This window comes from Apodemus sylvaticus, chromosome 19 (assembly GCF_947179515.1).
Source record: "Apodemus sylvaticus chromosome 19, mApoSyl1.1, whole genome shotgun sequence".
In the NCBI taxonomy this organism is placed as follows: domain Eukaryota; kingdom Metazoa; phylum Chordata; class Mammalia; order Rodentia; family Muridae; genus Apodemus; species Apodemus sylvaticus.
In genome coordinates, this window is record NC_067490.1 from 5,303,894 (window position 1) to 5,328,032 (window position 24,139).

A 24,139-nucleotide genomic window follows, 5' to 3' on the forward strand; every position below is an offset into this window, starting at 1 on the left:
CCCACGCCTGCCCCAAACAGGACCCGGGCAGCTGTGCTGCTTCCCGAGCTGTGGCTGAGTGCGGGGTGATGCCTGGGCTGGGAGAATTCTGGGTCTTCCGCCTTGCCTTTGCTGAGTGGAGCTGGGCCCTTCCTTCCCAGCCACCTGCACCCCACAACCTCACCAAGGCTCCAGTGCCTTCTCACCAGTACTGACACCCATTTAGGGGGCAGGGCATCGGGGTCCATGCCGTGAGACTCCAAAGACATGGGGGACCCCATTAAAGAAAAAGAGGCCAGAGCAGATACAGCAGGACAGGTACTGGTGACAGGTACCTCATGAAGAGCAGCGCTATGCCAGCCGCGGCTGCCTGGAACACCGTAGGAACCGGGGGAAGGGGGGGCGCCTCTTCTTCCCTCCTGGTCCTCACTCTGTATCATGCTCTAATGATCCCCAGACTCTCCCTGCCACCCAAGGACAGAGCTAGGAAGTCAGGGACCAAGCACTTAAGTGCATCCTCTCTTGGAGTACCTAGAAACTGACATTTGCTGTTGCTTATCTGGGATATAGTTTTAGTTTTTCGGTTTTTTTTTTTTTTTTTTGGTTTCTTTTTTTTCCCCTCTTCTTTTTTTTGTTTTTGTTTGTTTGTTTGTTTTGTTTTTGTTTTTGGAGACAGGGTTTCTCTGTGTAGCCCTGGCTGTCCTGGAACTCACTCTGTAGACCAGGCTGGCCTCGGTTTTTGTTTTTGGAGACAGGGTTTCTCTGTGTAGCCCTGGCTGTCCTGGAACTCACTCTGTAGACCAGGCTGGCCTCGAACTCAGAAATCTGCCTGCCTCTGCCTCCCAAGTGCTGGGGCTAAGGTTGTCCACCACCACTGCCTGGCTTTGTTCGTTTTTTAGTGTATTTCTGAGACAGAATTGTTCTCTGCAGCCTAGGTGCTCTCAAACTTACCCCTCAGTTCCAGAACTCCATGTGAGGAGCTATAGTGTCTGTCTCTGTATCCTGTTTCCTGTTTACTCTGGACATCAGCCCTGTGTAAGTGGAGGGGCTGGGCATGCTCCCCTGTGAGAACGTATGTGTGTGTGTGTGTGTGTATCTGTGTGTATGTAGGGGGTGTGCTTCAGAATTCAGAGTTAGCCTCCACAAGGCTTCATTGAACTTTAATGGCCGCCATGGCCTGTGTAGGCACCGCATCTGAAGCAGAGGCTGCTGAAGAGGGCCCTGTCCCAGGCCTGCCTGCTGCTGCCAGGGCCTCTGAGGTGAGCCCCGCTGTCAAGGCCTACATACAGGCTCTGGTGTCTTCAAGGCCGCCAGGTACAAAGTGGGCAGTATTCTAAGTTCCTGTGAGAGCCAAGGCCCAGCACGGGGAAAATAGCAAGCCAAACTGCCAAGGCGCCCGGTCCTGGAGAAGCGCCTGGTCCATCCTTCCTCAGGTCGAGTTGCTTTTGCTTGGGTAGAGCTCAACACTGAGATCCTGCTAGGTGGCTCTAAAGAAATGTCCTGCCCCAGGCCTGCAGTTTTCTTTCTGTCCAGTCTCAGGCACCCACACAGCTCTGTGAGGTAGGGCCGTCCTAAGAATAGACACTCAGGGCTAACTCATCCAAGGACTTCATTTGGTAAGCCTGACTCCTGATCCCGTGTCCCTCCAAGGCTGGAAGGGCCTGCTTTCTATCTTCTAGAGCTACCACTGGGAGCCTGGGAGGGTCCTGGGGCAAGCAGGCTTCTAAAGTGACTGCCTGTGCTGAGGGGGCCAGGCCCAGCCAAAGGAGGGCTCTGAGAGGCTCGGCCCTGGCCTTTCCGAGTGGGAAGCAGAGCCCAGCAGGAGCGGCGGGCCAGGCACTGCGAGCCAGAGCGGGAGGCAGGTGGAGCTCGCGCTCCGCTCCGCGCAGCACCAGGGCCTCTGCGGTCTGCAGCCGTTTGCATTTCCTGAAACCGGATCTTGGTGTCAGAGCCGCCCCTTAGCCGGGGCGGGCGCCTCAGCCATGGCCCTGCGCAAGGAGCTGCTCAAGTCTATCTGGTACGCCTTCACCGCACTGGACGTGGAGAAGAGCGGCAAGGTCTCCAAGTCCCAACTCAAGGTGAGGGGCATCGCTGGGGCTCGGGGCAGGCTGACTCACCACACAGCTCCCGCCCCTGAGAGTCAGCCACGGAAGCCCTTGAGACTGGCTGACACCTTGCCACCCAGCAGCCCGGCCCTGGGTGGCGCGGAGCGCTGGCTGACACGGAACGCCAAAGGCAGCGCATAGCTCGGTGGATGCTCCCCAGAGGCCACAGGCTTGTGTCACCAGAAGCCACTGTCCAGAACCCAGTACCCTGACCGGATGGACAGTAGAGGTGGCATCACGAGGTTCGGAGGTTCAGTAGCCAGGCCCCTTCCCGGGCTCCTTGTGGGCTGCCCAACGCATGCTTGGGCATGTACCCTACTCCTCCCGGTGCCTTCCTCGTGGCTTTGAAGAAAGACAGTTAGGTAGTGCTTGCCAGTTAACTCCCTTGGCTCTGAGAGCCTCCTCCATTTGCAAAGCAAGCTGGCGACTGAAGCAAGCTGTAACGCGTGGGCCACCTATCAGCGCAGGAACGGAATAGGCTGGGAGATTTATCTTATGCCTTGAGACTTCAGGCTGAGAGTGTCGGGAGAAGCTGGGTCTGAGCAAACCCCTTCAGGGACCACCCCCACGAACACTGCACCCACCCCCATCATCTTAAAACCACTCGGCCTGGACAGGAGAGGAAGGAGCTCTTTCTCCTTCCTGGGTAGGCGGCTTCTCCTAGGGGAGAATGTAGCAGGCAGCAGAGGTCTAGGCTGCTGGAGCCAGGGAGCGCTGGGCCAAATGTCCGAGCAGCCTCAGCCCTCTGACCCTGCTGGGACTGTCCCTCAGGAGGTGGGTATTTACAGCTTCCACGGTTCACAACCAAGACAGGAAGGAACCTGGGGAGCAAATGGGGCAGAGCAGGCGCTGCCCGCCTCTGTCCCAGCCCCCACCGACCCTGCTGAGGTTGGGTCCTAGGGACTTAAGTGCTCCAGCCAGCTGTGTGCCTGGCTACCCCGATTAACTGCATTCATGAGCATCTGATGACTAATGTTCTACTTCCCCAGGAAGGAGAGTCCAATACCACCTCTGGTTCCCTAGAGAGGCAGGTCATCCCTTCCCATGTAAGCCAGCTTATGCCGCACACTTGAGTTCTGTCCAAGAAAGAAAACTTAAGTCATTGGGCCATCAGTCCTGTAGAAATCGTGCCCCACCCCGCCTTCCCCCCAACCCTCGCCTCTCTGGTTCCCACCACTGACTTCTTGCTCCCAAGATGCTCTGCTCCACATCGGTGACTTCTGACCCCTCTCCAGGCTCTCCCTGTGCAGAGGGTGCAGTCCTCAAGCAGTTCTCATTTCTTGGTGTTATCAGTCAGGAAGGCCTCCCAGTTAGAGCCCCTGCTTCTGGGTTAGCTTCTGACGGACCCCCTTCCCACCCCACCCCCACTCCCCGACACCCACAGGTTGAGAATTTCTGGGGAAGAATCTCTGAGCACGAACACTAAACTGTCCACCTCCCAGCTCCAACCGAGCCTCTCGCAGTGACATGTCTGGCCATAAACTGTAAATGTCACACCTGCCTGACAGGAAACTTGTCTGCTTGCAAACTAACACTGAGAGTCTTGGGACCATGTGGAGGGGAGGGAGAAATGTCAGGGCCCTTGCATGTGAGGGAAGGGATTCCCCCCCACTCCCCCCCTCCCGCCCACCGTGGGGGATGCTGGGCTGGGAAGGAAGTTCTACCGCTGCTGGAGGTGGGGAGAGGCAGAGAGGAGTAATGGAGAAGTGGTCAGAGGGCGGAGGAAGAAGCAAGGGGACAGAGATACACCAGCAGGGTCTCCCGGAGATGTAGGGCTGAGGCCCCGGCTTAGCTGGTCTTAGGATTCCTAACCTTGGTGCCCTCTGTTGGGGACAGGCAGGAAACTGTAGAAGCCCCCAACCCCAGATCACGCAGTGTCTGAGTCATGGAGTCAGGCCTTGGCTAGCCTGGTGCATCCTGCTGAGGCCAGAGGAAGAGGGGAAAGGTTTGAGACAAGGCCAAGGGGCTGCTCGCCGTGGTGCCTGTGATCCCAGCACTCGAGCTTGAAGCGGGACACTCCAGGGGTTGTCTCAGAAAGAAAAATCAAGCCGCAAACAAACCCAAAGGGCAGAGAGTCAGAGAGCGGTTTGGTTTTGGAGTGGGGGTGGGGGCGGGGGAACAGGATTCCTTCTACGATGTGTCCCTTATTTGCCTTTTCCGTTTTGTTTGTTTTGTTCTGATTTGTTGTTGTTGTTGAATTTGGTTTTGGTTGTTGTTGTTGTTTGAGACAGGGTTTCTCTGTGTAGCCCTGGCTGTTCTGGAACTCACTCTGTAGACCAGGCTGACCTTGAACTCAAGGAGATCCACCTGCCTCTGCCTCCCAAGTGCTGGGATTAAAGGCTATTTATTTATTTACATGTTGTTGAATTTGCTTGTGTGTGCATGCACACACGAGTGTGTGTATTTGCCAGTCTATGTGTGTGTGTGTCTGTGAGGACCACAATGTACGGGTGAAGGTCAGAGGACAGCTCAGGGAACCAGTTCTCTCCTGCCACCAGGTGGGTCCCAGACACTGAGCGGGAGTTGCTGGGCCGGAACAGGCACCCTCCCCTGCTGAACCTAGGTCCTCTAGGTCTACTGCATTGCTTCAGAAAGTTCGACGTTTGTCTAGTTTGCGATGAACGATGAAAATGGTCCAGTGAGGCAGACTCAGACTGGGAGGTCTTCCCACAGTTAATCCCAGCACTCTGTAGCCCAGGCTAGCCTTAAACTATGCTCTGCCTCTTCCAAGTGCCAGGACCAATGGCCTATGCCACCATACCTGGCTGCATCTTTTAAGAGAATGACTTGAACCTACTCAGAGGTCACACCTATGATCCCAGCACTTGGGGGGGGAGGCAGGACAGAAGGAGGGGGAGAGCTGAGTCAGGAGGATTGCTGAGAAGTTGAGGCCAGCCTGGGCTACAGTGTAAGACCCTATCTCAAAAAAAGAGCAAACCAAACAAATAAGGAAAAGGAAGAATAGTCTGTTTAGGAGAGAGATTATTCACGCTTTGCGAGGTCACTGCTTTATGAGGTTCCCCCCTGTTAGACAGGGGCCCAGGATCTGAGGGCTGGCCACCTTTCCATTCTTGCGGTCAGTGTAGACATGACAGCTCATTTCTCCAGGGTCCACTCCCCCCTCTGCCCCCGCCTGCCCGCCCCAGGGAGAAGATCTCCATCCCATACCTACAGAGGGAAGAGCAAATACACACAGCCTTCTATGCCCAGGCTGCCCACTCTGAGGTCAGGGATCAGGGGACTCCAGATGACAGCGTATGAAAAAATACAGATACCTAGACCCCACCCCCGGAAACTGAGAGTCAGGGAGGGGCAGGCCTTTCAGTTTCACCTGCTCCAGTAGAGACCCAGAGGGGGCCTCAGAGCTAGACCCTGGGCATGTCACTTCCTCCCAAACCTCCATTTCCTCACCAGTGAAGCTCAGATAATGAGTCCCTACCTCCTGGCCCAGGGTTGATTGAGATCTTGCAGCGAGCTCCTGCCCAACGCTGCCCCACCCATGCCCCACCCCTGCCGGTTCCTTTCCTGCCCGGTCCCACCCCTCACCCCACCTCAGGCGTAGGAAAGTCTAGCAGTTTGAGATCAGCCTTTGTGCAGAGGGCCCCTGAGTGTCTAGAGCCTCAAGTCCCACCTCATCCAGACAGCTGACAACACTGGTCCTGGGCTCTGCAGTCAAGAGACACAGACGAGGACACTGTGATGTGTAGGTGGATGCAGGGAACGTCCAAGGAAGGGAACAGGCCTGGAGACAGACGCAGCTTAGTTGACAGAGGCCTTGCCTAAGTCTGCATGGGGCCCGGGGTTGGGTTAGTCCAGCACTTCCTAAACTGAGCATGGTAGAGAACACACTTTGATGGGAGAGGCAAGAGGCCATGCAGGAGTCTGAGGCCAGCCCAGACCAGCTGAGAGCCTGTCTCAGGAAACCAAACAGGAATGGGCTGGAGAGATGGCTCAGTGGTTAAGAACAGAGGACCCATGTGGTGACGAACCACTTCCTCCTAACTCCAGTTCTATAAACAAGTAAGATGATAGCAACCTTTAACCCTGGCACCAGAACACTGAGGTAGAAAGACTGGGAGGCCAGCTTAGGCTACAGAGTGTCACCCTGTCTCAAATGCCTCTCCTCAGTTTTTTCTGTCATAAAGGCAATGCCTATTCCAGATACAAACAACAGCTGGGCTGGCAGGAACTCTGCAGGTTAATGCACCTGCTGCCAAGCCTCACGTCCTGAGACTGATCCTGGATACCCCATCCCACCTACCACCCCCGTTGCAAGAAGAGAACTGACTCCCCATAAGTTGTCCTCTGAGCTCCACACAAGAGCTGTTAAAATAGTAGATTTAGAAAACAAAGTGCACCCTTAGCCCGGTGGTGGTGGCACACACCTGTAATCCCAGCACTCTGGGAGGCAGAGGCATGCGGATTTCTGAGTTCAAGGTCAGCCTGGTCTACAGAGTGAGTTCCAGGACAGCCAGGACTACACAGGGAAACCCTGTCTTGAAAAAAGCAAATCCAAAAAAAAAAAAAAAAAAACCAAAGTTCACCCTTAACAGCTGTTATTACTCTGCCTGGTTATTAAGTTGTGCTGTGAGATGATCTCGTGCTGCCCCGATTGTGAATTTCTGGATGTCGCCCATTCAGAACCTGTAAGCCAAACCCTTTCCTCAGAGCTCAGTGGATATCCTAACTGGATCTGTGCCGACTTCTAAGAGCTGTGAGGTGTTTATCACCCCAACCCCTGGAAATAAATAAATGTTAAAACAAACACTTTAGGGATGATTCTGGAAGCACTAACTGCTCTCCCAGAGGACCCAGGTTGGGCTCACAACTGCCTGTAACTGCAGTTCCAGGAAATATGACGCCCTCTTCTGGCCCATGCAGGCACTGCATGCACATGATGTACACACACATATGCAGGCAAAAATACCCGTACACTTAAAATAAAATTTTAACCATTTTTAAAAGATTGTTTTTGCTGGGTGGTGGTGGCGCACGCCTGTAATCCCAGCACTCTGGGAGGCAGAGGCAGGCAGATTTTGAGTTTGAGGCCAGCCTGGTCTACCCAGTGAGTTCCAGGACAGCCAGGGCTATACAGAGAAACCCTGTCTCGAAAAAACCAAATCCAAAAAAAAAAAGATTATTTTTATTTAAAGAGGTATTTAAGACCTAGGAATGACTAAATAGTTGAGAGCTCATATTCTCAGGCTGGAGAGACAGCTCAGCGCGTAAGAGCACTGACTGCTCTTTCAGAGATCCTGAGTTCAGTTCCCAGCAACCATATGGTGGCTCACAACCATCTGTGATAGGATCTGATGCCCTCTTCTGGTGTGTCTGAAGATAGCGATGTACTCACATAAAATAAATAAATAGGGGCTGGAGAGATGGCTCAAGGGTTGAGAGAACTGGCTGCCCTTGCAGAGGACCCAAGTTCAATTCCCAGCACCCACAGGAAGGCTCACAGCTGTCTGTAACTCCAATCCACGGGAATCTGACAGTCTCTGCAGGCACCAGATGTGCATTCACACATACAAAATGAAAATAAATAAAACAATTAAAATAAATAAATAAATAAATAAATCTTTTAAAAGAAAAGCTCGACGGGTAGTGGTGGCGCACGCCTTTAATCCCAGCACTTGGGAGGCAGAGGCAGGTGGATTTCTGAGTTCTAGGCCAGCCTGGTCTACAGAGTGAGTTCCAGGACAGCCAGGGCTACACAGAGAAACCCTGTCTCAAAACAAAACAAAACAAAACAAAAAAATAATAATATAAAAAATAAAAAGAAAAGAAAAGCTCATATTCTCTTGAAGACCCAACCGAGGCTGGCTTCTAGCACCCACATCAGATAGAAGTGTGAAGGGGTTTATTATATGGCTCACAGCATATATAACTCCAGCTCCAGGGAATCTGATGTCTTTCTCTGGCCTCTGAGGGGAACCCACAGTTATCTGCACATAGCCACACAGAGTCACACACACACACACACACACACACACCAGAATTAAAAGTCAAATAAATCTTCATAAAATGAAAAAAATTAAAGAGAAAAAATTCTGGATCAAAGATTCTGGGTCAAAGGTCACATCCAATTGAAAAGATTATTTGTGGTTGTGTGTGTGTGTGTGTGTGTGTACCTTCAGAGACCAGAAGAGGATCCGGATGTCCTGAGTACAGGCAGTTATGAGCTGCCTGACACAGATGCCGGGAGCTGAGCTTAGGTTCTGTGGAAGAGCAGCCAGGGCCCTTAACCACTGGGCCATCTCTGCCGCCCACGCCCAGTCTTAAATTGAGAGGGCTCCTAAACACCATGAAGGTGTCTAATTTAGCCGGCGATGGCGGCACACCTGAATTCTCAGCACTGGGATGTGGAGACAGGAGGAGCTTGACTTCAAGGTTATATTTGGTTAATTGTGAGTTTGAGGCAAGCCTTGTACATGTACAAGTTATATAGTTATCTAGTCAGACAGCTTTAGAGTTAGATATACAGTTCTATATAAAACCAACTCACACCCTGGCAGTAGGTTACTATAGCTCCCATTCCCTCAGTATTTAACGTTACTGTCTTTTGTATCTTTGACAAATAGATTAAAAACAAACAGACAGACCAACAGAGCACTTTCCACACTGGACAGGGACTCACACTCGTGTGTACAGCCTGGCCCTGCAGCTTTGTCACCTCCTGCCCTGCCGTCCTCAGCAGCTGTAGCTCATTTTATTGCAAACAAAACCAAGGCTCAGAGCGTGAAGGCACGCCTTCCCGTGCTCCCTGTCCTCACTGGAGGGTAGCCATTTGGCTGGGGCTTTGCAGAAAGCATCCTCAAGTAGGCACTTTGAGAAGAGACACAGCAGATGGGAATAGGTAAGACTCACAGGTGAACACTGTCGTTTTAAATAGTCTGTGGGCCAAAGAGCGGTGGTGCCCTTTGATCCCAGTACTCTGGAGGCAGAGGCAGATGGATCTTTGTGAGTTTGAGGCCAGCTTGGTCTACAGAGTTCCAGGACAGCCAAGACTACACAGAGAAACCCTGTGTCAGAAACAAAAACAAAACAAAAATTAATAATCATAAAAATAAAAAGGGCCAGGCTGTGGTGGTACACACCTTTAATCCCAGCATTCTGGGAGGCAGAGGCAGGCGGATTTCTGAGTTCGAGGCCAGCCTGGTCTACAGAGTGAGTTCCAGGACAGCCAGGGCTACACAGAGAAACCCTGTCTCGAAAAAAACAATACATAAATAAATAAATAAATAAATAAATAAATAAAAAGGATTGGTGCAGGGTGTCCTGCACCAATTTCTTGAGGCAGTCACTGGACTCTTTTTAATTTTTTTGTTTTTTTTGAGACAGGGTTTCTCGGTGTAGCCCTGGCTATCCTGGAACTCACTCTGTGGACCAGGCTGGCCTCGAACTCAGAAATCTACCTGCCTCTGCCTCCTGAGTGCTGGGATTCAAGGTGTGTGCCACCACTGCCCGGTGTCACTGGACTTTTAAAATGCTGGACCTTGACTTAATGGCACCCCTCAGATGGACCACAGGTCCATTAGCTAGAACTTTCCTGGATCTAAGTGACAAGGGAAAACTCAGATGGGTTAAGGGAAAGGGTATTTACTAGCTTTCAGCTAGAATTCCAGGAACGGGCCTGAGAGAACAGCTTAGTGGTAGAACACTTACCTAGAATTCACAAGGTCCTGGGCTCATCCCTGGCATAGTCACACACACATACTTACACACACACACACACACACACCACATTCACATATATACTCATGTACACATACACACAGGTACACATACTTACACACACACACACACCACATTCCCATGTCTGCTCACCACACTCATTTCATTAAAACAGCAAACCGGAAGATGACCCAGTGTGTAAAGGTGTTGACTGACAAGCGTGGCAGCCTCAGAGTCCCCTCCCCCACGTGGTAGAAGGGAAAAACCTGGGTCCTTAAAGTTGACCTCTGACCTCTACATCTACAGCGTGGTTTAAACATAATGAATAAGTGTGATAAGAAATTTTAAAACGCTTTACACAGTGGCTGGTACATGGGAAGCAATGGGGGTACAACCTTTTTTATTTTTAAGATCAATTTATTTATTTATTTATTTATTTATTGTTTACAGTGTTCTGTCTGCTTGTATGCCACAGGCCAGAAGAGGGCACCAGACCTCATTACAGATGGTTGTGAGGCACCATGTGGTTGCTGGGGATTGAACTCAGGACCTCTGGAAGAGTAGTCAGTGCTCATAACTGCTGAGCCATCTCTCCAGCCCAACACTTTTTCTTTGAGACAGGGTCTCACTGTATATCCCTGGCTAGTCTGGAACTCTCTATGTAGACCAGGATGACCTGGAACTCACAGACACCCTCCTGCCTCTGCCTCCTAAGTACAGTGATTAAGGCTTGCAGAGGTTTTTGTTTGTTTGTTTGTTTTTTGTTTTTTTTTTTTTTTTGTTTTTGTTTTTTTTTTTTTTTTGCTTTTGAGACAGGGGTTTTCTGTGTAGCCCTGGCTGTCCTGGAACTCACTCTGTAGACCAGGTTGGCCTCGAACTCAGAAATCCTCCTGCCTCTGCCTCCCAGAGTGCTGGGATTAAAGGCATGTGCCTCCACTGCCCAGCTACTATTTCTTAACATTATTTTAACCACAGTGTTGTTGATTAAGCATTGTAACAGAATTTCCCCAAAGCCCCTCCCCCCTTTTACCTAATCTTCTGGTTCAAGCCCTTAGTGTCACAGAGCTCCTTAGCCAATGCCCACCCCACCCCCACACATGCCATCACAGCCACACCGTTACCATCTGTCCTATTTCATGGGCCATTCTCTGACCCTTCCCTAGCTCTCGTCCCTCCTCACATCACACTAGCCTGGCTGGGTGCACATGGCAGCCTGAATATCGAGTCTTTGGTTAAAGTGCTGAAGTCAAGGGCCGTGCCCCGGAATGGCCACTGCCACCCTACAGATAGCCTAGCCCTCGTAGGCAGCACTTGGGCTCTGAAAGGCACTTACCACTTCCGGGCTCCTGACTTGTAACAAAATAACCAGGAAGAGTTCTCCTGGGACTGAATCCCAGCTCCCAGGCTCCCAAAGTGTAACAAAAATAGCAACAAAATAACAGGGACGAGTGCTCTGCGGTCTGAATCCCAGCTGAGTGGCCCTCAAGGTTTCTCCTGTCACCTGAGGCAGTGGTGATATGAACCAGGGACACAAGAGTCTGCTCTTGTGTGCTGAATAGGACGGCGCCCACAGAGAACGCAGCCAAGGCAGGGCAGGGCAGGGCAGACAAGGTGGACTCAAGTCTTTTGGCTAAGGTCTGATCGGGATGCAGAAAAGCAACCTGTCGCTCTGTCCAAGGTGCTGTCCCACAACCTGTACACGGTCCTGCACATCCCCCACGACCCCGTGGCCCTGGAGGAGCACTTCCGGGATGACGACGACGGCCCCGTGTCCAGTCAAGGCTACATGCCCTACCTCAACAAGTACATCCTAGACAAGGTGAGGAGCTTGTGGGAGCGCCCCTTCCCCAGCCCCCTAATACCTAGCCTTCTGCCCAAACACGCCAGCCCCCAAGAAAACCACCATTTCTGTCCATGCTGTCTGTCCCTGTTCCTCAATCTGCAATCGCCCCTCCAACCACCTGTCCCCTATTGTCTGTCCTCTCCCTTAGCTCCCACGCCTCCCTGCAGAAGCCCGCACTAATTTCCACCCTACTCGTCTCAGCTGTCGCGTCTTCATGGCTTGCCCCTGGCTATCCCGATCCCTGGGCTTCCCTTCCTTTCTCCCCTTGGGCTGAGAAACTAGTCTCATCCTTGCCGTGGAAATGAGGGTGTGAGAGTAACACTGGAGTGCCTGGACCATCTCGAGTTCAGTCTAGGGCTTGGCAGGACGGGGAAGTGGGCTCTGTAGATGAACCCAGGACGCCAGGCTGGAGCTTCACCCGAGAGCGGAGGAGGCTGAAGCGGCTGGCGGGCCCGCAGGTGGAGGAGGGGGCTTTCATTAAGGAGCACTTCGACGAGCTGTGCTGGACGCTGACGGCCAAGAAGAACTACCGAGCTGATGGTGACGGCAAGGGACACAGCCCGCTCTCCAATCAGGACGCCTTCCGGCTCTGGTGCCTCTTCAACTTCCTGTCTGAGGACAAGTACCCGCTCATCATGGTTCCCGATGAGGTAAGGGTGACGTCAGAGCCAGAGGGTGGAGTCACTGAGGGCGGGAGCCCCTGGCAAAGCCGCGAAGGAAGACAGGGTATCACTGGGGGTTCCCAGATCCCCTAGCTTCACTGGCACCTCATTTCCATCAGAGGACTCTGCAAACTCTTAAAGGAAGAAAATGAGCCACAGACCGTTATATTCCGTGGCAGTGTAAACGCCTAGCACACTGCTGAGCTTTTAAAGACTATTTAGATCCTGCAGCGGGATTCGAAGGGGCAGCAGCCTTAGGCGCAACGGGACTCTAGGAAAGGCTTTTGTTCAGGGAAAGGGAAGCAATCGGTATGCAGATTACTAAGGGAAGTAACTCCTTAGTTACACAAGGTGGGCAATCGAGTCTGGCCTTTGCCCCAGAGAGTTTCTTTCCTTTTTTTTTTTTTTTTTTTTTTTTTTTAACCTGAGAGCCAAACAAACTCCTAAGATACAGGGCGTGCAGGAGGAAAGGCCAGAAGCCTGGGCCCTGCCTTCTTAGTCTGGGGGAACTCAGATCTGAACTAATGCCTTCAACTAAACCCCCAGTGGAGACCCAGTAGTCCCCTGGGTGTCATCCGTAAAGAGAGTTTCCCAAGCCTGCTGGGGCGAGTGTGGGCACTCTCAAGAGGCTCTTGCCAGCTGGGACAGAGCGGTCCCTCAGCGAGCAGGAAGGCCCATACCGCCCAGAACAGACTGAAGCAGGATGTACCCCAACCACCACTTCCTGTTCCTCTGCCATGGGTTTCCTGTGCCTGCCCCGCTTACTCTCAACCCTAGCCCTGTTGATCTCCCACAAGGGAAGGATCTCAAAGGCTGGGGATCGGCTTTGGAATCAGAAATCCAAATGGAGTCCTGGCTGCCTTCCTCGTGCTCTGTGGCTTGAAGGCAGTCGCTTCTCGCGCTGGGCCTTGGTTTTTGTCATATGCAAAGTTGAGGGTGTCCTGTAGGAGGGTGCTTTCTTTCTGGTCTTTCAAAACGGAGTTTCTCTGTGTAGCCCTGGCTGTCCTGGAACTCACTCTGTAGAGCAGGCTGACCTGGAACTCAGAAATCTGCCTGCCTCTGCCTCCCAGAGTGCTGGGATTAAAGGTGTGTGCCACCACTGCCACCACCACCCTGGCCAGGTAGGAGGGTTCTTATACCATTTCTGATGCTGTGACTTGCCACTCTGCCTGGCCTCTTAAGTCCCATCTGACCCAATACTTTTTTAATTAATTAATTAATTAATACCTGGTCATACTATATAGAACAGGCTTGCCTCAAACTTACAGAGGTCAAGACTGGGTCATGAAGGGACATACCTCTTATCCCAGCACTTGGGAGGCAGAGGCAGGTGGATCTCTGAGATGGAGGGCAGCCTGGTCTACAGAGTGAGTTTCAGGACAGCCAGAGCTATGCAGAGAAACCCTATCTTGAAACCCCAAAAGAAAACGCCACCAAAAAAAAAAACAAAAAACAAAAAACAAAAAAACAAACAAACAAAAAAAACCCAAAAAACCCTCACAGAGCTCTGCCTGCCTCTGTAACCCAAGCAAGTGCAGGGATTAAAGGTGTGTGCCACCGAGCCCACCATGACCTTACTTTTATTTTATAGCAGAAAGGGGGTGGTCTTAGGACAGGGAAGACGGAGGATGTCTGGGTTGTGGGACCCCTCAACAAACCTCTCTCCTGGTTTCCACCTGTGCGTGGCCTCCCCCGTCCTTGTCCCTTGCCCCGGAGTCACTGCTGGGGTCACCTGGCCTCCCTCTTTCATCCAGGTTGAGTATCTGCTGAAGAAGCTTCTCGGCAGCATGAGTTTGGAGATGAGTTTGGGCGAGCTGGAGGAACTGCTGGCCCAGGACGCCCAGTCAGCCCAGACCTCCGGTGGGCTCAGCGTCTGGCAGTTTCTGGAACTCTTCAACTCAGGCCGCTGCCTGCGGGGTGTGGGGCGGGACTCCCTCAGCATGGCCATCCAAGAAGTCTATCAGGAGCTCATCCAAGACGTCCTGAAACAGGTCAGCCAAGCCAGGAGCCCTGGAGGGGACCCTTGGGAGCGGCTGGGGGGGGGGGTGATGGAGACCTGGGAGGCCTCTCGCTGACCCGCCTCTGGCCGCAGGGCTATCTGTGGAAGCGAGGGCACCTGAGGCGGAACTGGGCCGAGCGCTGGTTCCAGCTACAACCCAGCTGCCTCTGCTACTTTGGGAGTGAGGAATGCAAGGAGAAACGAGGCACCATCCCCCTGGACGCTCACTGCTGTGTGGAGGTGAGGGTACAGAGTGGGGACAGGGGGGACAAGACCGGAGCAAAGGGGAATACGCCATGACGGTTCCACTTAGAGCACGTTAGTCATCTCAAACCGTCCTGGCTTTCTGGACGGTGGGCACTTTTATTTTTCCTAGTCAAACACAGAGCCTCCTGCATGACAAGACAGGTGTTCCACCATACCAGCCCAGTGCCAGCACGTAAAAAAGACTAAAACCACCAACCAGATGCAGAAGCCACGGGTGGGTTTTTAGACATCAGTAGAGATTTCAGAGGGCCTGACTCAGACCTACCACCTCCCGGCAAATCTTTCCAGTCCCCTTTCCTTTCCCTTTGGCACAGGGTTTCTTGTAGTCTGCTATGGTGTTGAACTTATATAGTCAACGGTGACCTCCCATTCCCAATGCTTTTGCCTCTACCTCTTTTTTTTTTTTTAAGATTTATTAATTATTATATCTAAGTACACTGTCACTGTTTTCAAACACCCTAGAAGAGGGCGTCAGATCTCATTACAGATGGTTGTTAGCCACCATGTGGTTGCTGGGATTTGAACTCAGGACCTTCAGAAGAGCAGTCAGTGCTCCTAACCGCTGAGCCATCTCTCCAGCCCCCGCCTCTACCTCTTAAATGCTGGCATCGTGTGTGTGTGTGTGTGTGTGTGTGTGTGTGTCCTTCTATATGGAAAACAAAGTTTAAACTAGGGTGTCTGTCATTCCTCAAGAGATACATACTTCAGTTTGTTCCCTTTTCTCTTTGTGTGTGTGTGTGTGAGGGTGTTTGTGTTCATGCACATGTGTATATGGAGTCCAGAAGCCATCCTCTGATGTAATTCCTTCAGGAGCCATTTCCCTTTTTTTTTTTTTTTTTTTTTTTTTTGAGACAGGGTTTCTCTGTGTAGCCCTGGCTGTCCTGGAACTCACTCTGTAGACCAGGCTGGCCTCGAACTCAGAAATCCACCTGCCTCTGCTTCTCACTGGTGCAGATGTTGCCATACAAGCGAGTGCGTGTGTAATTTATTTACATTTCAAGTGTTATCGTCTTATTTGGTTTCCCCCTCCCACCCGCACCCCCGCTTCTCTGAGGGTGTTCCTTCATCCACCCACCCACTCCCGCCTCCCCACTGGATATAGTTCTAATGGATATATTTAATTTCTCTTTGGTACATACTTACATAGGAGTAGCATTGCTGGGCCATATAATTCTAGCTTTTGAGGAGATGCCAAATTTTCAACAGTTACATCACCTAATAGTGTGTCTCACCAGTGGGATCTAAGTATTACAGTTTTTCTATATCTTTTCTTGTTACTTTTTACATTAAAATTTATTAAGGACTCCTAGCATTCCAGAGACTGAGGCAGAGAGGATTTTTTGAGGTAGGAGGCAAACCCGGGCTACACAGTAATATCTTTTTTGTTGTTTGTTTGTTTGTTTTGGTTTTTGTTTTGGTTTTTTTCAAGACAGGGTTTCTCTGTATAGCCCTGGCTGTCCTGGAGCTCACTCTGTAGACCAGGCTGGCCCCGAACTCAGAAATTCGCCTGCCTCTGCCTCCCAGAGTGCTGGAATTGCAGGTGTGCGCCACCACCGCCTGGCGGACACAGCAGAATCTTATCTCAAGAGAAAATAGTCGGTTACCCAAGACATTATCCCTTATATAAGGAAACAGGTGTTGGGTAAGCCTCCAGATATCTCCGAGGCAATTTCTTTCCTTATGAAGTAAGGCCTGACAGGAATACATGACCGTATATAAATGTATGGAAAAGACTAGTGCAGAGCTGGGTGCCTTGTGGTACACACCTTTAATTCCAGCACTTAGGAAGAGGAGGAACTATGTGGATTCAAGGCCAGGCTGCTCTACAACGTGAGTCACTGGACAGCCAAGACTCCATAGTCTCAAAAAACAAACAAACAAACAACCACAACAAAACCCAAAAACCAAACAAACAAAAACAGCTGGGTGGTGGTGGCCCATGCCTTTAATCCCAGCACTCATGAGGCAGATGCAGAGGGATCTCTGTGAGTTTGATGCCAGCCTAGTCTACAGAGCTAGTCCAGGACAGCTAGGGCTACACAAAGAAACCATGTCTCAGAGAAAAAGAAAAGAGAGAGAGAGAGACAGGAAGCACTAGTGCAGACAGCTGGTGAGAGCAAGGATGTCAGACACACCCCTGCATTATCAGTATCCCCAAACCCTTGAAGAACGAGTGACATTTAAGAGATTTCCAGGTGGGAATCAGCAGTTGTAAGTGCTGAGGCCGCAGGCACATGTACGAAACCTTGTGGAGAGATACCGTGAAGAAAATGGCTCGCTCGCACGCACCCCGTAACTAACCATCCACCGCAGACCATGCATACTTCTGTCAGGGTGGAAAAGGTCGCAGAGAAGATGATCAGCCGGGGGAAGAGGGGGAGGCTGGAGCCGGGGAAATGCTGGGGCAGATGTGGCTCCTATCTCAGCGAAGTCACCTAGCCTGGGCAATTTCCTAGGTGCTTCCGGACCGCGAAGGAAAACGGTGCATGTTTTGTGTGAAGACTGCCAGCCGCACGTATGAGATGAGCGCCTCAGACACGCGCCAGCGCCAGGAGTGGACGGCCGGTGAGTGCCAGCCTGGGTCCAGCTGGGTCTAGGTCGTTTCACCGGAGTGACCCTTGGAGTCCCTTTGTGGTGGTGCCTAGGCCAGGGTTGACTCCGTCCGGCTCTGTCCGGCTCTGTCCGTAGCCATCCAGACTGCGATCCGGCTGCAGGCGGAGGGGAAGACATCGCTGCACAAGGACCTGAAGCAGAAGCGGCGGGAGCAGCGCGAGCAGCGCGAGCGGCGCCGGGCAGCCAAGGAGGAGGAGCTGCTGCGCCTGCAGCAGCTGCAGGAGGAGAAGGAGAGGAAGCTGCAGGAGCTGGAGCTGCTGCAGGAAGCTCAGCGGCAGGCCGAGCGGCTGCTGCAGGAGGAGGAGGAGCGCCGCCGTAGCCAGCACCGGGAGCTGCAGCAGGCTCTGGAGGGCCAGCTGCGAGAGGCGGAGCAGGTGAGGCTGGTCCAGAGGGCGGGGTTTATGAGGAGGGCGGGGCCTAGGAATGTTGGGGCGTGGTCATGGCAGGGGCGTGGCAGGAAGAGGAGCAGGGCTGGACCTAGGTGCTGGGCCTAGTCTATGATCTGGAGGATGCTATGGGAGGGGCCTAGATAGGGTGGAGCTCATTGGCTGAAGGATGGACCCAAGGTAGACCGCTGAAAGATGCTGTAGGCGGGGCCTGAGGGGTCCTTAGGGGAATGGATTGGTGGTAGGGTGGGGCCGGATCAGGGGGGTAGAGATTAGGGAAAACCCCTGGTAGGACTGTAATCTGGTTTAGAATTCTTTTCTGGGGAGAGGACTTGGGCCGAAAAAGCTGATTAAGACCTCGTGATTGCAAATAATTTGGAACGAAATCAATCTAGACTTGAACTAAATTTTAACAAAACCAGTTTGGGGACTATAAGATGGGATGCGTATTACAGAGTGAGTTCCAAGACAGCCAGGGCTATACAGAGAAACCCTGTCTCGAGAAAAACCAAAAAATCAAAAAACAAACAAAACAAAAAACAAAAAAAAACAAAAACCAAGATGGGACGCGTGTGAAGGACAGAGAAGACGTGCAGGAACGATTGACTTTAAATTGAGAAAACTCAATTCTAGAGCTGGCTCAGAGGGTAAAGGTGCGTGCCACACATACCGAGCGTCCTGAATTCCATTCCTGGAACCCTGGGGAAGATGGGCAGAGGGAACCGGAACCGGTTCCACAACGTTGCCCTCTGCCCGCCACAGGCATGCTGTGGCATGTGTGCCCATGACACCTCCGCCTTAGGAACTGTATGAGCTCAGACACGCACTAAGTCTCTCCGTATCAGTAACTAGAACTCTGTACATGGAAATAGGATGAGGATTCTGTGAAAGAACAGATGTAAGGCTAAAGCTAGGCAGGTGTGGAGGCAGGAAAGGCAAGAGTTCAAGGTCATCCTTGCTACACAGTGACTCTGAGGCCAGCCTGGACTACCTGAGATCCGGTCTCTAGGAACAAAGTAGGTCTAGAATGATAGCCTCTCAGTTCAGATCACTGACTGCTTTTTCGGAGGACCCAGTGAGCTCGGACACCCACACGGGAGCTCTTAGCCAGCCAGCAGATATGTTCTCATGTGCAGCCAGCACAGCCATGCACATGAACTAATAAAAACGTCGATAATAACAATAATAATAATAATAACAACAATAACAATAACCTGGGCGGTGGTGGCACATGCTTTTATTCCCAGCACGTGGGAGGAAGAGGCAGGAGAATCTTTGTGAGGTCGAGGGCAGCCTCAGAGCTACTAGATCTCAGAAAAAAAAAAAAAAAGAGTTCAAAAACTTTGGTTATTGTAATAATTGCAGTTCCTGGCACCCGCCATAATGATATTGTAATTGTTAGGGTAGGAGCTAGGAAGGGATTACGCTCGTTTAATATGTTGGTTTATTGTAATATAACATATTATGATGTTTAATTACATGTAATTATAACTGGCATTTTGTGTGAGGCTGGATAGCAGGCACAGGGCCGGGGGCATACAAGGCCAGGCTGCCGAGCTACAGCCCCGGCAAGCGTCTGATTCGAAGGCCAGTGAGGATTCAGGGTCTTGAACAGGTCAAATCAGGAAACCCCAACTAAAGACCCTCCATACACACAGCCAGGCAGAGCCAGGGTTCCTCCGGTGTCCCACTGACCGGCTCTGGGTTCCCCACAGGCCCGGGCCTCCATGCAGGCTGAGATGGAGCTGAAGAAGGAAGAGGCGGCCCGGCAACGGCAGCGCATCGCGGAGCTGGAGGAGATGCAGGAACGGCTGCAGGAAGCGCTGCAGCTGGAGGTGAAGGCTAGGCGGGATGAGGAGGCCGTGCGCCTCGCCCAGACCAGGTAGGCGCGGTGGCCAGGGGACCGCTCCCGCCAGCGCCCGCGCGGACCCCCACACCCCCACCCCCACCCCCACTCCCCCGGCTCTGAGACGTCCCTGTGCACCCCGCAGGCTGCTGGAGGAGGAGGAGGAGCAGCTGAAGCAGTTGATGCGTCTGAAGGAGGAGCAAGAGCGCTACATCGAGCGAGCGCAGCAGGAGAAGCAGGAGCTGCAGCAGGAGATGGCGCTGCAGAGCCGTTCCCTGCAGCAAGCCCAGCAGCAGCTGGAGGAAGTGCGGCAGAACCGGCAGAGGGCGGACGAGGATGTGGAGGTGAGACCCCGCAGGGAGCCGTAGGAGCTGGGGGAGCCAGTGGGTCACTGCGCCAAGCCTCCTGTCTTCAGCTGGCTGTGCTATCGCCTACAAATTGCCTAACCTCTCTGAACTCTCTCTTCTGGGAGAGAAAGCAACTCATTACCACAACGGAACAAGCTTCTGTGTGGTATTTAGTATGTAAACGCTGAGCACCTGTGCCTGTATTTGACAATAGTATTATTAACCTGGGTAGAATCCGCCCCTGCCCGGCTCTCCCCTCGCCCCTCAGGTCCTAAATACACTCCTGGAGCTTAGATCCCTGTAGGAAAGATTCTAGGTTGGTTTTGATGTTGTTTTGGTTTTGGATTTGGATTTGTTTTGGTTTTGCTTTGTTTGTTTTGTTTTGTTTTGTTTTTCAAGACAGGGTTTCTCTGTGTAGCCCTGGCTGTCCTGGAACTCACTCTGTAGACCAGGCTGGCCTCGAACTCAGAAACCCACCTGCCTCTGCCTCCCAAGTGCTGGGTTTAAAGGCTTGCGCCACCACTGCCCGGCTGGATTTGTTTATCTCTTTTAAAACTTTTTAAAATTTATGTATATGTGTGCTTTGTCTGCATTGAATGTCTCTGTACCATGTGGGAACAGTGTGCACGGAGGCCAGGAGGTGTTAGTTGTTGGGTCCCCTGGGTCTGGAGTAACAGTTGTAAGCCATCCTGTGGACACTGAGAGCCCCACCCTAGTCCTCTAAAAGCAGCCAGTGCTTTTTACTGCTGAGCCATCTCTCCAGCCCAAATGATTTTTTTCAAGTCATTTTAAATTTTTATTTATTTTATATATGAATATCTACCAGAATATTACACCTGCAGGCCAGAAGAGGGCGACAGATCCCATTACAGATGGTTGTGATCCAATATGGTTGCTGGGAATTGAACTCATGACCTCTGGAAGAGCCGACAGTGCTCTTAACCGCTGAGCCATCTCTCCAGCCCTGCAATGATGCCATTATGCTTTTAGGAGCCGGGACTGTTGCTCTGTTGGTAGAGTGCTTGCCCAACATACACAGAGCCTGGGATTCACTCCCCAGAGCTCTTTGTGTCAGGCACTGGGGCTGTAAGCTCAGTGCTCAAGAGTAGGACTGGGAAGGATCGGAAGCCCAAGGCTGTCATTAGCTACATCGTGAGTTCAAGGCCAGTGAGTCTGAATACATGAGACCTTGTCTCATAAAAGGAGATTTTATTTATTTTTTTAAATATTTATTTATTATATGTGAGTACACTGTTGCAGTCTTCAGACACACCAGAAGAGGGCATCAGATCTCATTACAGATGGTTGCGAGCCACCATGTAGTTGCTGGGATTTGAACTCAGGCCCTCCAGAAGAGCAGTCTTAACCACTGAGCCATCTCTCCAGTCCATAAATACAGTTTTAAAAAGCCTTTGCTGCATGTGGTGGCCCAGGCCTATAATCCCAGCACACAAGAGTCAGAGGCAAGGGTACATTGGTTGAGTTCTGGGCTAGCCTGGTCTGCAGAATGAGCTCAGGCCAGACAGCTACACACCCTATCTTAAAAAAAAAAAATTAAAACTGGGGCTGAAGTGATAGCTCAGTGGTTAAGAATACATGCTGCTCTTCCCGAGGACTGGAGTTCAATTCCCAGCATCCACCCTTTTAGAGGCAGGATCTCCTGTAGCCCACGCTGGCCTCTAACTCATTATGTAGCCCGGGCCTTGCCCTGCCTCTGTCTCTACATCCCAAGTGCTAGCGTTACAGGCACGCACCCACCGCCATGCCCAGCCTTACAGGACTTCCTAGGGAGGAGATGGGTAGCTGTGATCAGGTTCAGATCAGATTTTCAGGGCCTCTGCCCTTGCCGAGGCCAGCAGCCTGCACCACCATGGACCATGGACGGCAGTTCTGACCCACTCCCCTCCCACCCCGCCCCACAGGCTGCCCAGAGGAAGTTGCGCCAGGCTAGCACCAACGTGAAACACTGGAACGTTCAGATGAACAGGCTTATGCATCCGATCGAGCCAGGAGGTGAGCCCTCCCCGGCTTGGGAGGGAGAAAGGGAGGCTGCCATTCCCCTGGGTCACGGAGGTGGACCTGAAGGTCAAAGGTCTCCCTCTCCCAGAGCGGAGGCCCGACCCGCGCTTCTCTCATCCCACTCAGACTCACGTTCTGTTCTCCCTCTCTTCACCCTGTCAGATAAGCGCCCCACCACCAGCAGCTCCTTCACAGGCTTCCAGCCCCCTCCGCTTGCCCGCAGGGACTCCTCCCTAAAGCGCCTGACCCGCTGGGGTTCCCAAGGCAACAGAGCCCTCTCAGCCAACAGCAGCGAACAGAAGTCCCTCAACGGTGGAGATGAGACTCCTGTCCTGGCTGTGGCCTCTCAGGAAGAGAAACTGGATCCAGCACCAGAAAATTAGCCTCCTACGACCCCCTCGTTCTTCCGATGCTGTGTCCACGGACCTGGGCACGGCGGGCCTGCGGGTGGTTCCCGCCTCTGGTAAGGTCCTGGTGCTACCGTCTGCGGACCGAGAGCCGGTCCAGGATCGAATTTGGTTACTATTCTCAGCAGGCCGAGACCATGGAGGCTGTCTGGGATATTAATACTTGAGAATATGGCTCTGTGCTTCAGCCTCAAGGACCCTGGACCAGAGCTAGGAAAGAAAAGGAACGACTGGGGATGGAGAGATGGCTCAGCGGTTAAGAGCACTGACTGCTCTTCTGGAGGTCCTGAGTTCAATTCCCAGCAACCACATGGTGGCTCACAACCATCTGTAATGGGATCCAATGCCCTCTTCTGGTGTGTCTGAAGACAGCTACAGGGTACTCATATAAATAAAATAAATAAATCTTTTAAAAAAAAAAAAAAAAAGGAAAGAAACGACCAAGACAAAGATCACATGCCCCTCCCTCCAGCCAAGTCATGGAGACATATTTTCAAATGAAACTGCTCACACCTCCCCACTCCTCGTGCCCCTCCCTCCCTCCCTCCCTCTTGTTCAAGTTCTAGGTCCCAGGGTCAGCAGGTGTGGTGAGGTGGTTAGGAACATGGACTGTGGGCTGAACTCTGCTCTGCCATTTTCTCACTGGTGAACTTCACCCTGACATTGGTCTACAGAGAGGATCATAGTCCCTGATGTAGCAGGTCTGAGCGGAGCGTGGGCTCGGCACGGTAGCAAGCCTTGTCACTACTAGTATCTGAAGTGTTTATTGAGCATCTACTGTCTACCTGGAGGCCACCCAGAAACCCTAAGTGCTGGATCACTGTTGTTACAATAATAGAGGTCCGGGCAGATCGGGCCACTTGCCCAAAGCCTTCCAAACCTGCCCTTCATCCCCCTGTCTCTGACTTGTGGTCCTTGTTCTCCCAGACAAGACATCTGAGATTCTAGATCCCACAAAGTTAGCTTCCATTTCTATACCCCTATCCCAAGCCTGGGGCGCCACTGGGATTGCTGTCCTTTATACCCTTGTACCTCTCTCTAGAATGTACCTTTATGGCTGGATTGTCCCCTTGGGAGTGTTTCGGATGCTGGCTCCCAGCTGGGGCACTAACTCTCAGAGACTCTTGATCCTCCGGCGGTGAGAACTTCCTGGGAAGTGGGAACTTCCTGGGAAGTGGGTAACGCTATGCTTGCTGCCTTTCCCAGATGTAAACAGTCTCTGAGTTTCTTCCTGGGTGTAAACGGCCTCCGACGGAGCTATTTCACCGTGCCGACCCCATCGTGACAGAGTGAGCCCTCTGAAACCTTAGCTAAAAGAAAAAAGCTTTCCTCTCTTCGGTTTGTGTGTGTGTGTGTGTCAGACACTGTCACAGTGACACAGACGTGACTAATACAATCTCCTTTCCCATCCCCAGAGCTGCAGAGTGTGAACCACTGATTCCTCTGTCGGCCGCACGTTTAATAAATCATGACCCCTGTGGTGCTATGAGCAGTGGCCACTGCCTTATACTAGTCTCGGTCAGCTCCTAATTAAATAATAGTTTCCAGCCGGGCGGTGGTGGCGCACACCTTTGATCCCAGCACTTGGGAGGCAGAGGCAGGAGGATTTCTGAGTTCGAGGCCAGCCTGGTCTACAGATGAGTTCCAGGACAGCCAGGGCTACACAGAGAAACCCTGTCTCAGAAAGAAAAAAAAAAAAAACCAAAAAAAAAAAAAAAAAAAAAAAACCCTGATTCCCTTCCAATTCTGTTCCTGCTGAGGTTTCCAAACAGCAGAGGTGTTCTCCTTTCCGGCTCTTCCTCCCTTCCAGCCCCTTGCTTAGTTTGGATGAAGACAGGCTCTCCCTCTCTATAGCCCAGGATGGCTCGACCCAGCGAGCCGCCACCTGAGGCTTTCACGTGCTGGGGTTACAGGCAGGCACAGCCATGCTTAGCTACAGCCAAGAGTCAATTATGTGCTCTATGTTCCCCTCTGTATTCTCTATGTTCTCTG

General features: G+C 52.0%; 1 protein-coding gene across 1 annotated transcript; it reads left to right on the forward strand.

Annotated features, from left to right (window-relative positions):
• The first annotated feature begins 1,912 nt into the window (after positions 1–1,912).
• On the forward strand, positions 1,913–22,680 carry Def6 (DEF6 guanine nucleotide exchange factor). The gene is made up of 11 exons (XM_052163196.1): positions 1,913–2,057; positions 11,437–11,577; positions 12,060–12,251; positions 14,018–14,254; positions 14,356–14,502; positions 16,986–17,094; positions 17,218–17,516; positions 19,244–19,410; positions 19,520–19,718; positions 21,644–21,734; positions 21,903–22,680. The coding sequence occupies exons 1-11, from the start codon at positions 1,962–1,964 to the stop codon at positions 22,121–22,123; spliced, it is 1,899 nt and encodes a 632-aa protein (XP_052019156.1). The 5' UTR covers positions 1,913–1,961; the 3' UTR covers positions 22,124–22,680.
• Positions 22,681–24,139: the final 1,459 nt, after the last annotated feature.